The sequence below is a fragment of the Sinohyriopsis cumingii genome, chromosome 6 (genome assembly GCF_028554795.1).
Source record: "Sinohyriopsis cumingii isolate HCF-2022 chromosome 6, ASM2855479v2, whole genome shotgun sequence".
NCBI lineage: Eukaryota > Metazoa > Mollusca > Bivalvia > Unionida > Unionidae > Sinohyriopsis > Sinohyriopsis cumingii.
Genome location: NC_142966.1, coordinates 4,944,015 through 4,959,714, shown reverse-complemented (window position 1 = coordinate 4,959,714; position 15,700 = coordinate 4,944,015). Strand labels below are relative to the sequence as shown.

The following is a 15,700-nucleotide window of genomic DNA, read 5'->3' as shown; positions in this document are numbered from 1 at the left end:
GAGTACTATGTTTTGACCTACTTTTGTTCATATGATGGTACAATATGGCAGCACAAGTACAAGGTCACAATCGGAATAGCCTCGGTCTTTGATGTTGTAACATATATAGTGCACTGCACCAGGGGCAAATCACCAAACATATTTTTACTAACATTCGTAAGGGAAAGAAGAAAATTAATAATGGTGTAAGTTACCCCTGAAAATCGTGAGGCTTACGCCAATATCATAAGTGTAGGTAACTCTACTATTCACTTTATTTCTCACCAGTTTTAAGTTTTTATTACTAGTTTTCTCATTTACTAAATTTTCTATTTCAATGACTATTGTTTTTCTCCATTATGGAAGTGTTGCTGTCAATAACTTCTCACTACATTATAACATGCTCTTAGTGCAGGGCAGATTCTAAGGTTTTATTCCACAGCAGAATTGTGTCAACAAAGAAACTTAAAGTCTCCAGGATCAGTTTTATTACCTAGTCTCTTACGTCAATCTGATTAACTAATCACCTGTGTCAATCTTATTACCTAATCACCCGTGTCAATTTTATTACCTAATCACCCGTGTCAATTTTATTACCTAGTCTCCAGGGTCAATCCTATCACCCTGTCGTCTGGGTCAATCTTATTACCTAGTCTCCAAGGTCAATCTTATTACCTAGTCAAATGGGTCAATATTACCAAGTCACCAGTGTCAATCTTATTACCTAGTCTCCAGGGTCAATCCTATCACCCTGTCATCTGAATCTTATTACCTAGTCTCCAGGGTCAATCCTATCACCCTGTCATCTGGGTCAATCTTATTACCTAGTCTCCAAGGTCAATCTTATTACCTAGTCAAATGGGTCAATATTACCAAGTCACCAGTGTCAATTTTATTACCTAGTCTCCAGGGTCAATGCTATCACCCTGTCATCTGGGTCAATCTTATTACCTAGTCTCCAGTGTCAATCTTATTATCTAGTCTCCAAGGTCAATCTTATTACCTAATCAAATGGGTCAATATTACCAAGTCACCAGGGTCAATCTTATTACTTAGTCGTCTGGGTCAATCTTATTACTTAGTCGTCTGGGTTAATCTTATTACCTAGTCGTCTGGGTCAATATTACCCAGTCTCCAGTGTCAATCTTATTACCTAGTCTTCCAGGTTAATCTTATTACCCAGACTCCAGTGTCAATCTTATTACCTAGTCTTCAGGGTCAATCTGTATTTATATTACCTAGTCATCTTGTCCAATTTTTGGTATTGCTTAGTCTCCAATGTTAATCTGTAATTATTTATATTACCTAGACACTAGTGTACTGGTATTACCTAGTCTACAGAGACAAACTGTAATAGTTTATACTACCTAGTCATCAGTGTTAATCTATACTAGTTTATACTACCTGGTCATCAGTCATTCTGTAATAATGTATACTACCTGGTCATCTAAGTTATTCACTAATAGTTTATGCTACCTGGTCATCAGTCATTCTGTAACGGTTTATATTACCTGATCATCAGTCATTCTGTAATAGTTTATACTACTTGGTCATCATCGTCATTCTGTAACAGTTTATACTACCTGATCATAAGTCATTCTGTAATAGTTTATACTACCTGGTCATCCGAGTCAATCTGTAATAGTTTATACTACCTCATACATGCCAACCCCTGATGAGGAAAAAGTGTAATCCAAGTGGACAAAAAGAGGAATCCAAGTGGACAAAAAGAGGGATCCAAGCAGAAAAAGAGGAATCCACATATAACATGATAAAATTCAATAAACAATGATTTATTTGCCCCTCTCGTCTTTTAACATCCTTTACTGCTTCATGTTTTCATATGTAGCACTTTTAGCTTTTGAAAGCAACATATTTTCATGTTGCATTTTAAAACACTTTGTACCAACTGAGACCATGAATGTTTTGCACTCCAGTAGAGCACAAAGTACTGGGTTACTGAGCCTGGATCTGAATTCACTTTTATGTTTGTTAACAATACTAAACAATCTCTCACAGTCAGCATTAGAATGGTAAAGAACCAATATTCCTTTCATAACCTGACAAAGAAGAGGAAACTTATATCTTCCAGTGATTGTTTATTTTAGCTGGGAACTAAGGTGCCATTGAACATCAACTCTATCTGCACTAAGTATATTGTCAGGTAGAATCCCAACTTTATACTTCAGGAATTCTCCTTCCAGATGATCCAAGGTAGAAAAGGATGGTAATAGAAAGGGATATCTCTTGACAAAGAATCTAACACTTTTGAAGCTTTTGACTGTCTCTCATTTACAACAGCAACAGAAGCATTTAAAAGCACTTCATCTCCATAGGGGAATTTCTGGAGCATGTAATCACAGGCTGTAGCATAATAATCTCTAACATTATCATAAAACACCTTCACAGCAAAGTAGAATTGTGCTCTATGAATTCTCTTGCTTCTGCACCAACAGCAAGATCTTCATTATCTTTCTATTAAGAACTCGGTAAATAACACCTCTGCATTTATAACATTCATGTCCTCACTTTAGCTCTGCTGTAGATAAGTAAGTTACCATAGTATTGGAGTACATAAGATGACCTAATTCGATGTGTTTTTTGTTTTCTAGTGTTTATCCACACAAAATTTACCACCATGCCCATTGTTAAAATCATTTCCACACTTGCTGCAATGAGCATGAAGCTGCCCTAGAATACAGGAACTCATATCGTTGCTTAAAACTGACCTGTCATACATGTACTATATAGTTTATATATATAGTACATGTATGACAGGTCAATTTTAGGCAACGATACAAGCCCCTGTGCCCGAGAATGGAACACTGTATTATGCCATTCATGTATTCATCTTTGAAGGATTCGTTTATATTTTGTTGTCTTTTTCTGATCCACCTGTGAAATTCTTTGAAAAAATACATGTTCTCTAACACAAACATTGACTAGAATATATCTGAAGACTTTTAGCGCCAAATAGTAAAATTATTTCCACACGGCCTGCAACAGACGTCACGTGATGCTGCCCTAGTGTCCTCATCTTTGGAGGAATGTTATTTTTTGTTTCCTTTATTTTTGGCCTTTTTCTAATCCATCTGTGAAATTATTTGAAAGGAGATATTTTTGCTCTCATACATACATCGACTAAAATAAATTATACTTTTCAGCGCCAAATACCTATAGACTGGTTCTGTACTAAATATAAATTAGAAAAAAAGAATCTGCAAGTAAAGATTAAAAATTAGAAAACTAGTATGTTCTCTCCTCACTAAGCCATACAGCTGCTATAAATAGAATACGAATTCGAAAGTTTGAAAGTAGAACCAGCATGTTTCTGGGTAATAGGATAGTTGCAATAAATAGAACATAGTACAGTTAGGAAAGTGCACAGACAAGTGTACTCTTATAACGTAGTTATGTAGAAGCTGTCTTTTCTAAAAACACAGTCTGTGGGATTAATGGGATGTTAATAAAAATGAGAAAAGAAACAATTGATTTTTTGGGGATGGTGGATATACCGAAAAAGCGTAATCTATATACAATTACGCATAAGGCGTAATTTAGTGAAAAAAAACATAATGATTACGCCAAAATCATAATGGTCGGCATGTATGCTACCTGGTCATCAGAGTCATTCTGTAACAGTATATACTACCTGGTCATCAGTCATTCTGTAATAGTTTATACTACTTGGTCATCAGTCATTCTGTAATAGTTTATACTACCTGGTCATCAGTCATTCTGTAATAGTTTATACGACCTGGTCATCATTCAATCTGTAATAGTTTATACTACCTGGTCATCAGAGTCATTCTGTAATAGTTTATACTACATGGTCATCACAGTCATTCTGTAATAGTTTATACTACCTGGTCATCAGAGTCATTCTGTAATAGTTTATACTACCTGGTCATCAGTCATTCTGTAATAGTTTATACGACCTGGTCATCAGAGTCATTCTGTAATAGTTTATACTACATGGTCATCACAGTCATTCTGTAATAGTTTATACTACCTGGTCATCAGAGTCATTCTGTAATAGTTTATACTACCTGGTCATCAGTCATTCTGTAATAGTTTATACTACCTGGTCATCAGTCATTCTGTAATAGTTTATACTACCTGGTCATCAGAGTCATTCTGTAATAGTTTATACTACCTGGTCATCAGTCATTCTGTAATAGTTTATACGACCTGGTCATCAGTCATTCTGTAATAGTTTATACTACCTGGTCATCAGAGTCATTCTGTAATAGTTTATACTACCTGGTCATCAGTCATTCTGTAATAGTTTATACTACCTGGTCATCAGAGTCATTCTGTAATAGTTTATACTACCTGGTCATCACAGTCATTCTGTAATAGTTTATACTACTTGGTCATCGGAGTCATTCTGTAATAGTTTATACTACCTGGTCATCAGTCATTCTGTAATAGTTTATACGACCTGGTCATCAGTCATTCTGTAATAGTTTATACTACCTGGTCATCAGAGTCATTCTGTAATAGTTTATACTACCTGGTCATCACAGTCATTCTGTAATAGTTTATACTACCTGGTCATCACAGTCATTCTGTAATAGTTTATACTACCTGGTCATCAGAGTCAATCTTATTTATATTACCCAGTTTCCAGGGTCGCCCTTATTGGTTTTATTTTCTATGTCAATCTGCAATTACTGATATTACATAGTCATCTGTGTCAATCTTTTGGTATTACCTAGACACCATGTCAGAATAAATCTGTGCTAATTGTTTATTCTTTTTTCAGTAATAATCCACATTCCTTTCTATTGTTATCTTTCCAAATATGGCAATTCCTTCTCTAAATTTCTCTCCTCCTTCTGACTTATTTTTGTCTTCCTTTGTCTCTATCCTGTCTGAATCTATCTTTTCCCATTCATCCATATCTCAATTTCTGACCAACCTCTATCTCCATCTCCACCCCACTTCACCTCCCTCTCTCTACTCTGACCCTCCCTCCAAACCCCTCTGTCTACCTTTTTCATCCACAGTATTGGTGTCTTCTTTGTCTTCCGTCATCTCATTCTCAACGGACTTAAGAAACTTCTTGTCAAACTGTCCAAGGTTCATAAGCACCAGCTCATCATATGGCTCATAGAGAAATAAAACTTCCACTTCTTTCTTCTTCAATGCTTCCAAGTAGGGTGAGTTCTCTGCAAGCTCTCGACTGGAATAGAGACAACAAAGATTCAATACAAAAAATGGTAGCATAAAGACCATAATTACTGCATTTGTCTTATGATTAACACTGATTTGATGGGGCAGCCTTGAAAACCTGTTGAAAAGTTGGCAATTTCATCAGACAAATAAAAACTGACAAAAATTTTGGGTTTGTCATGAGAGAATCATGGTACTGTAAATGCAAACATGCGTTCTTTGTTCGAGAGAAAGGAACATATTTCAAAACTTTACATTCTTATGGTTTCATCATGTTTCCAACACACGTTCAAACCTTGTTAGGAGCAAAGAAATAATCTCTATCCATTACTTTTGAAAATTATGTCATCCTAGGACAAACAAAGCTTTGCAAAATAAGGCCTGCAGCAATCAATGACTACAATGTATTAGTGCAACATTTTGTTAACACTTAGATTGATCCACGTGTTTAACTCTGGGAACAACTGCTAGTGTCAGATATGACATTCTGATTAGTTTATTTGTCTGTCAAATGGACTTTAGCCTGTCCACTTGTCTAACTCTAGCAACAACTTCTACTGTCAGATATGACATTCGGATTAGTTCACTTCTCTAACTCTAGCATCAGCTATCGATTTGGACAGTCAATCAGACTCACAGAGTAGTTCACTTGTCTAACTTTAGCTAACAACTGTTATGGAGCTCACTTGTCTAACTCTTAAGAACAACCAGACTCTTAGATTAATCCTGGTGTCTAACTAGCAACAACTGCTACTGTATGATATGACAATCAGATTAGTCCACTTGCCTAACTCAAGCAACAGCTGTCAATTAGGACTCTAAGATTAGTCCATTTGTCCAACTCAAGCAACAGCTGTCAATTAGGACTCTAAGATTAGTCCATTTGTCCAACTTTAGCAATAACTCCTTGTCAATTCACTTATTTTTGTGGGTATCAATTTTCAAGGTTTTGGAAAATATAATGAAATATATACAAACAACCATACTTTTTCATTGTCCACTCCAAGTAGTTGTTCCTAAATCATAATTCCAGGTTAAATATCTACACTTAAAATTATTTGTCCATTTGAGAAATTTGTTGGTGAAATTACATTGCCTGAAAACTGCTGTTAACAACAGACAACAAAGATCCTGATCTGTTGGCACATCTGAGGGCAGATCATGGTTATGTTGTTTGCAGTTGGAAATGGCTTATAAATGAATAAATACAGGAATATCCAACCCTATGCTAGCATGGATTTATTTAAAAAATAAAATGAAAACAATTTGTTTCACAGATGTAAACTACATTTTACAAAATTTGTATGCCTCCACTGCAAAGAAAATGATTAAAGATCACAGATTACAGATTATAGTTGACTTGTTGACATGAAAAATATAACCAGACTACTGAAACATGCATATAAACATGATTATCTAATACATTTCATGGGTCTATATCTTGTGGATTCTGTACAATCCTGCTAACAAGGTTTTCAATAATAACTGCCACTATTCACCACCCAAGTGCCTGTCATGTGATCATGCCCAAGCACCGGACTAAGAACACTTTTTCCAAAACCTGTTTTTTATCAGTTTATCTGTCTCCCTAATTTGTTCTTGTATGAAGTCCTACTTTTGATATTTAAATGTTCATTTGTTTTTAACAGCATTGCTTCTTTTTGGAACAAGTTTTCCATATTTCAAATTTATAATGGATTGATATTCAATTCACATAATTGGTTTGAATGGAAGTGATGTGTTGTAAAATAATTATTGCTTCTTTCTGTTACAAAGCAAACTCACATAATCTATTTAAGGTATCACATGATACAACCAAGTACAGCACTCCCTGTGGGAGCCATAGTGGTTTAGTGGTTAGTGTGCTAAACTCATGACCAAAGAAGTGTGGGTTCAAATCCTTCAATTCAACAAGCCTTAGTCATATACAGTGGTGTGTTCTTCAGCAAGGCACTTTATTTGCCTACATGTGTTGAATGTGCCAAAGGAATACAAACATCTCTTCATTGACTATAGTGTACTTCATTATAATACATTCCCTGTTATAGTGTATTTCATTATAATAAATTTCCTGTTATAGTTTCATTATAATACATTTCCTGTTATAGTGTATTTCATTATAATACATTCACTGTTGTAGTGTACTTCATTATAATACATTCCCTGTTACAGTATACTTCATTATAATACATTCCCTGTTATAATGTACTTCATTATAATACATTCCCTAATATAGTTATTTCATTATAATACATTTCCTGTTATAGTGTATTTCATTATAATACATTTCCTGTTATAGTGTATTTCATTATAATACATTCCCTGTTATAGTGTACTTCATTATAATACATTCCGTTATAGTGTACTTCATAATAATACATTTCCTGTTATAGTGTATTTCATTATAATACATTTCCTGTTATAGTGTACTTCATTATAATACATTTCCTGTTATAGTGTACTTCATTATAATACAATCCCTGTTTAAGGTGGATATGATCATGGATTTTATTTCAATATTTAATACATTCCCTGTTATAAGGTGGATATGATCATGGATTTTATTTCAATATGTAATACAACAGGAACAAAGAAATGACTCCAAAACTGGGTAGAATCTAATGGCTCAGTTGCCCTACCAATGGGAAGTTACTGAATGCTTCTAGAATCAACTAAACTTCATCAGCCAAAGAAAAATTAAGCCAAAGTAATCATTAAGACTATTATTAGTACTTGTCAATACATACATCAGCATTTATTTATAGATCCTATGTAATGTTATGCTCTTAACACACTCAGGTCATATTTGCAAAATCTAACTAAAGATATTCTGTACAGGTTACAACCATGAATAAAAATTACAAAAATGAAATGAAATCATGTATCAGGAGTTACCAAATAATATAGATAGACATGTATCAGAAGTTACCAATAAATACAGATACACATGTATCAGGAGTTACCAATAAATATAGATACACATGTGAAAGTCATCAACATAGGTCTCTGATACAGAATTAATGCTTTTGTGGGAAACCATTTACAAATACCCTGACCTTTGACCTTTCTGATGTCAAGCAGTGTTCACAATTAAGACAACTGTCAATGGTCACTAACAATATTTTGCTGGTTTACGAGGTCATAAAACTGATGTCCACAAACGTCAAACAAGTTGCACAAATATTGACTAAAATACAAAATAAATTAGAGCAAGTATGTATCAAATACATTATTAATCAATATTAACCTGATATGCCATGTAGACGAGTAAAATTCAAACCAATTTCTAATGGGTAAAGCTTAAAATGGTAAACATACAGTATATTGGAAGTCACCTAGTGATGGAAAGAGGAGGTAATGATGAGTGTCTTTCCTTGGGCTATATGGTATATACATGGGAAAGCATTTTTTCATTCCTAGAGGATTGTGTAGGTGCAGTAACAGAGTTTTAATGTTAATCTGATTACAGATCATATTCAGTGGAGAAAGGTGTATTCACATATGAGGTACTGTACCTTGGCACTGAGAGATAGTAGATGTTTCTGGATCCTGCTCTCATCCTCTTGGCATAATCCTCAAGACCAACACTCTCTCCCTTTGGACAATGTGAGGACTCAAACCTCAGCAGTTTAGCAATCTCTTCCTGAAAAATAAAATATTCACTGCAAAATTCATTAAGATAACATATTCAATACGATACTTACACAAGCCTTAATTAGCAAACACCTTTTATTTTGTCAAAGCGGGCAAATATTCCTATTGCAAAGTGCCCATGTTTTGCTGTCAAGGCCTACCTTGTTATAGGTGACTGGCTGTCCAGACCTACCTTGTTAGGGGTGACTGGCTGTCCATGCTGGCCTTGCTAGGGGTGACTGGCTGACCAGGCGACTTTGTTAGGAGTGACTAGCTGTCCAGGCCTACCTTGTTTGGGGTGACTGGCTGTCCAGGCATACCTTGTTAGGGATGACCAGATGTCCAGGCCAACCTTGTTAGGGGTGACTGGCTGTCCAGGCTGACCTAATTTGGGGTGACTGACTGTCCATCCAGGAATCTCTTGTTAGGGGTGACCGGATGTCCAGGCCAACCTTGTTAGGGGTGACTGGCTGTCCAGGCATACCTTGTTAGGGTGACTGGCAGTCCAGGCATACCTTGTTAGGGTGACTGGCAGTCCAGGCTGACCTAATTAGGGGTGACTGACTGTCCATCCAGGCCTACCTTGTTAGGGATGACCAGATGTCCAGGCCGACCTTGTTAGGGGTGACTGGCTGTCCAGGCATACCTTGTAAGTGGTGACTGGCTATCCAAGCATGACTTGTTAGGGTTGACCGGCTGAAGCTTGCACTATGCATGTCTAATGTCTCAATACCATATAATTTAATGAGTTAAATCAGTCTCAAAAATTAATCATACATACATTTTTATTCACTGTAACAATAATAAAAGGCCCAAAGCACCTGCAAAGTGGAGAGTGTCCTCTGTAGACAATGAACCTACTCTTCTAAAGTATCAACACACAGCATTTACGACAAAATAGGAAACCTCTCAAAATTCCACTAAAACCTAGTCTAAAAGCTCTAAATCTTAAATGCAAGTGATATCCATCTTTCTGAAGAACAACTGCATATTCCATTGTAACTCTTGGAACAAGAAACTCAAAATCAAATTCAGATGTGATACATAGGTCCTCATCAATACAATTTAGCAATCAAACTCTGATGTGATACACAGGTCCTCGTCACTACAATTTGTTGTTGTTGTTGTTGTTGTGGGGTTTAATGCCATTTTTCAGCACACGATAGGCTATACATGGCGGCCAGTATTAATGGTGGAGGAAGAACCCAGAAAAAACCCAAAAAGAACCACCAACCCACGAGAAGCTACTGGCAAGCTTTCTCACATACCCACATTAGCCGAATCCGAGACTCGAACCCACGCAAACAGAGGTGAGATGGCAGTGATCCATAACGGAGAGCACTTCAGACAACTTGGCCACTCGGGGCCCCACTACAATTTAGCAGTCATGAAACTCAGATGTGATACATAGGTCCTCATCAATACAGTTTTGCAGTCCTCAAACTCAGATGTGATACATAGGTCATCAATACCATTTAGTAGTCATCAAACGCAGATGTGATACGTAGGTCCTTATCAATACAATTTTGCAGTCATCAAACTTAGATGTGATATGTAGGTCCTCATCAATACCATTTAGCAGTCATCAAACTCAGATGTGATATGTAGGTCCTCATCAATACAATTTTGCAGTCATCAAACTTAGATGTGATATGTAGGTCCTCATCAATACCATTTAGCAGTCATCAAACTCAGATGTGATACGCAGGTCCTCATCAATACAATTTTGCAGTCAAACTCAGATGTGATACACAGGTCCTCATCAATACAATTTAGCAGTCATCAAACTCAGATGTGATACATAGGTCCTCATCAATACAATTTAGCAGTCAAACTCAGATGTGATACACAGGTCCTCATCAATACAATTTTGCAGTCAAACTCAGATGTGATACACAGGTCCTCATCAATACAATTTTGCAGTCATCAAACTTAGATGTGATATGTAGGTCCTCATCAATACAATTTTGCAGTCATCAAACTCAGATGTGATACAAAGGTCCTCATCAATACAATTTAGCAATCAAACTCAGATGTGATACACAGGTCCTCATCAATACAATTTAGCAATCAAACTCAGATGTGATACATAGGTCCTCATCATATGAATTAAGCAGTCAAGAAAAGTATGGACAATCTGGGATTCTAGCTATATTCTACCTAAATTTACCCACTGTCAGTACAGCCCTTCTAAACTTTAGCATGAACTTCTTATTCCAAAAATTTACATTATAATGTATGCTCTTCCTAATGGCATGCAACCAAAATTATATATAAACTCTCTTAGTCTTGCCATCAAATATTTATGTGCAAGGGAGGATGGTGATGCCTTTATGTTGATATGTGTAAGATAGGTAGGATGGTGATGCCATTATGATGATATGTGTAAGGTAGATAGGATGGTATGCCATTATGTTGGTATGTGTAAAGTAGGTTGGATGGTGATGCCACTGTTTATGTTGGTATGTGTAAGGTAGGTAGGATGGTATGCCATTATGTTGGCATGTGTAAAGTAGGTAGGATGGTTATGCCATTATGTTGGTATGTAAGGTAGGTAGGATGGTGATACCATTATGTTGGTATGTAAGGTAGGTAGGATGGTGATACCATTATGTTGGTATGTATAAGGTAGATAGGATGGTGATACCACTGTTTTGGTATACACTAATAATCATGCCAATGATTCTATTTAATTAGCTCCTTGTTTTTTGTAAACTATATCTATGCTAATGCATGAAGTGAATGATGTTTATCATTTTTTAAAAACACTTGCGTTATAAAAGTTGATGAGGTATTGTGAGAGAACAGTTTTAAAGTATCTTCTAGATCTATGAACATTTATTATAAAGCTCTTTTTCTGAAGAGATGTATCTCCTATTTTAAATATTATGTCCAAAACAAAAGATTAACTCTGATATGTAAAATTGCTCCTCATCACTTGCTATCTTAAACTGAATGCTAAATTATGTACAAGATGGCAGAACTCCTGTAAAGTTTCATAACAAGGCAGACTAAAACAATTTTCCAAGCTGAAGAGTAGCTATCTGTAGTATATATCTTACGACTGTTTCCTGTACTGATTGTGTAACCATACCCCTATGTAGGAACAGTCCATAATCCTCAGAAAACTTGCTCTGGTTTTCTGATCTGGTTGTGTCACTACATCCTTATATGGGAACAGTCCATAAAACTTGCCCTGGTTTCCTGATCTGGTTGTGTCACTACATCCTTATACTGGAACAGTCCATAAAACTTACCCTGGTTTCCTGATCTGGTTGTGTCACTACATCCTTATATGGGAACAGTCCATAAAACTTGCCCTGGTTTCCTGATCTGGTTGTGTCACTACATCCTTATACTGAACAGTCCATAAAACATACCCTGGTTTCCTAATCTGGTTGTGTCACTACATCCTTATACTGGAACAGTTCCTAAAACTTGCCCTGGTTTCCTGATCTGGTTGTGTCACTACATCCTTATACTGGAACAGTCCATAAAACTTGCCCTGGTTTCCTGATCTGGTTGTGTCACTACATCCTTATACTGGAACAGTCCATAAAACTTACCCTGGTTTCCTGATCTGGTTGTGTCACTACATCCTTATATGGGAACAGTTCATAAAACTTACCCTGGTTTCCTGATCTGGTTGTGTCACTACATCCTTATACTGGAACAGTCCATAAAACTTACCCTGGTTTCCTGATCTGGTTGTGTCACTACATCCTTATATGGGAACAGTCCATAAAACTTGCCCTGGTTTCCTGATCTGGCTGTGTCACTACATCCTTATATGGGAACAGTTCATAAAACTTACCCTGGTTTCCTGATCTGGTTGTGTCACTATCCCCTCACGAAAAAACAGTCCATAATCTTCATAAAACTTCAAGTATTTATCCTTATCCTTCCTGGCCTGGTCTAACAAAAATTTCAGGATCCTCTTTGTTAGCACTGAATTTAGTTTTCTGCAAAAAAGAGATAAATATGCTAATTACATGGACCAGAATTTCCAATGTGGAACTAAATAATGAAACTCCTAATTTGTTCCAGATGTTTTAGACCAGGGAAGATTTTGCAGTAATGCTGTCCAGTGAATTATAAAACAAATGGAATTACTTCATATCTTTATATTATTACCGGTAATACACATTGCCCCAAACAATTTGGATCAACATCTATGCATACTAGAAATGTGTCAATATGCTAGATGCCCTGCCAATATGATCTGAACTGACCGTATGCATCGAAACTGTAAATTTGTCAATATGCCAGATGCCCCTGCCAATATGATGCAACTAAACGACAAAGTTTGACTGTAAAATATAGGGGTCAGAACTCTGAAACTTTTGTCTGAAAATGTGAAAATCAAACCTGACCTAGGTCTTATTAATATAAATACAAAATTTAGTTTCAGTGCACTAAGTCCTTGAGTTCCAGGATACAAATGTTGTTGTTCAAGGGTTTAACGCCATTCTTCAGCACAAGATAGGCCATATATGGCGGCCAGTATAACTGGTGGAGGAAGAACCCTGGAAAACCCAGGAAAGAACCACCAACCCACGAGAAGCTACTGGCAGGCTTTCCCACGTACCCACGCTAGCCAAGCCTTGGACTCGAACATACGCAGACAAAGGTGAGATGGCAGTAATCCGGAACGGTGAGCGCTTTAGACCACTCGGGGCCCCTCCAGGATACAAAATTCTAAGGGCAATTTCTTTATCAAACAGTGGACGCAATCAAATAGCAATACAATCTAATACAAAATTCTAATACAATCTAAGGGCAAGTTCTATACCTAACTGTGAACTCAATCAAATTTAACTGTGAACCTCTAAAAATCTAACTTCTCAATGTAGAACTTCATACTTAATTTGGTTCGAATCTATGATGCCCTTTAGAGAGCATGTTGAGTGATGCCCTTTAGAGAGCATGTTGAGTGATGCCCTTTAGACAGCATGTTGAGTGATGCCCTTTAGAGCATGTTTAGTGATGCCCTTTAGAGCATGTTGAGTGATGCCTTTTAGAGCATGTTGAGTGATGCCCTTTAGAGCATGTTGAGTTATGCATCACAAGTATAAAGATCTCAACAAGCAGGGAAGACTTCTGATCCACTTCAAAACAATGTGGTGCAGTCCTGCTAAAAGTGGAAACATCTTTGTCAACATCAGGTATCTCCAGACAGTATGCATGAGACTTACACCAGTGGGATGAGAATCTACCTGGCAAATGAATTATGGAAATAAAAGGCTTCTGCATTGCTGGGCTTGAAAATATTTTCCAATGCTTGCTTAGTTCTGCAACTTTTGACGACTGAGGCAAATTTCTGAATGATGGACTATCATCATTATCATCTACATTTACCGAGGATCTGACCTTGGAGATAGGGATGATATGTGGAGGATTTGACCTTGGAGATAGGGATGATATGTGGAGGATCTGACCTTGTAGATAGGGATGATGTGTGGAGAATCTGACCTTGGAGATAGGGATGATATGTGGAGGATTTGACCTTGGAGAAAGGGATGATGTGTGGAGGAGGATTTGACCTTGGAGAAAGGGGCGATGTGTAGAGGATCTGACCTTTCAGATAGGGATGATGTGTGGAGGATCTGACCTTGTAGATAGGGGTGATATGTGGAGGATTTGACCTTGGAGATAGGGATGATGTGTGGAGGAGGATTTGACCTTGGAGAAAGGGATGATGTGTGGAGGAGGATTTGACCTTGGAGAAAGGGATGATATGTGGAGGAGGATTTGACCTTGTATATTGGGATGGTGACATGTGGAGGAGGACATCTGGATGTAGGCAGCACAGAATTCTTCTACTGATGCCTTTAAGCTGAATTCCATCCATTCCGTTGTTGGACCAGGCAGGGATTGAATATAATTTTGAAAAAATTATACCATTCGAGTCTGGTAAGGTATGATTTGTTTTTCTGTGATAAAATTATAAATGTCGGTAGGTGGGTTGTATACTGTATACTGTATTTGTGTCAGTTATAATCTATATTGTATCTGTCTTGTATTCTAAGTATGCATTTTGCATATTTTTAAGTTTATTTCGTACTATTTCATCTTGTAATAAATCCCACAATCAACAAGCGAGTGTTATCATTTCAACCCAAAATAAAAAACAGCTCACATACTGTATCAATCTGACAAGTCAGTTTCACTACGTGGTACATCATAACTGTCTGAATATGTGGCCAGCTGGCAAGCCCCTCAGTCTAGAAGAGATTTGTGACCATTATAGTCACATATCGCACATTCATAAGTCTGAAATAATATCCCCTCATGTCCGACAAAAATGCTGTGCATGATCAATTTTGTTTGGGGTTTTGTTTGGTGTTTATGGCACAGTAACAGAAGTTGGTTATTTAGAGATGAGGCAACTATAATAATGTGCATTGTTCTAGGACACACCTTGGCAGTTGGTCAAGACTGGTCTGAGTGAAACTCCTCCTCGTGCCCATTTTATGGGTTTCTGAATATTCATGCCTCAAGGGCAGAGATATGACTTTGAAAACTCATGTCCCAAGAGGCAGGATGATATTTGACTGTCCTGCCTCTTGGGTGGAAGTAAAGTTTCATCACCAACAGGATCCAAAGAAATTTCTTTCTAATTAAAAGTCTTACTGATTAGAGATAGTATCCACATTTCCAACTCTTATTCTACTCATTCCGACTGCCTTAATATCTAGCACTGCCTTCTGTATCTTCAGGGGGGTTGGGGTGGAGGGAGGTACCTTGACATCCCCCATGAGACTTGTAAGCGAGTCTGACATGGGGTGTATAAATAGTGCTCTCTTTTTGTATTCCTTGAGCTGTTTCTTAAGGACACTGGTCACCACATATTCTCTATCCATGCAACACAAACTTTACAGTTGTGTGATGCACAGCATTTTGTACAAAG

General features: G+C 37.0%; 1 protein-coding gene across 1 annotated transcript in view; it reads right to left on the bottom strand.

Annotated features, from left to right (window-relative positions):
- The window catches only part of LOC149796300 (heat shock protein 75 kDa, mitochondrial-like), a 91,949-nt gene that overhangs the window by 24,031 nt on the left and 52,218 nt on the right, over window positions 1-15,700 (bottom strand). Inside the window, exons 12-14 of the mRNA XM_089960950.1 lie at window positions 12,605-12,752; window positions 8,673-8,800; window positions 4,977-5,167 (exon numbers count right to left, since the gene is read on the bottom strand). Of these exons, the coding sequence (XP_089817076.1) occupies window positions 4,977-5,167; window positions 8,673-8,800; window positions 12,605-12,752 (467 nt within the window). The remainder of the gene's footprint in view (window positions 1-4,976; window positions 5,168-8,672; window positions 8,801-12,604; window positions 12,753-15,700) is intronic.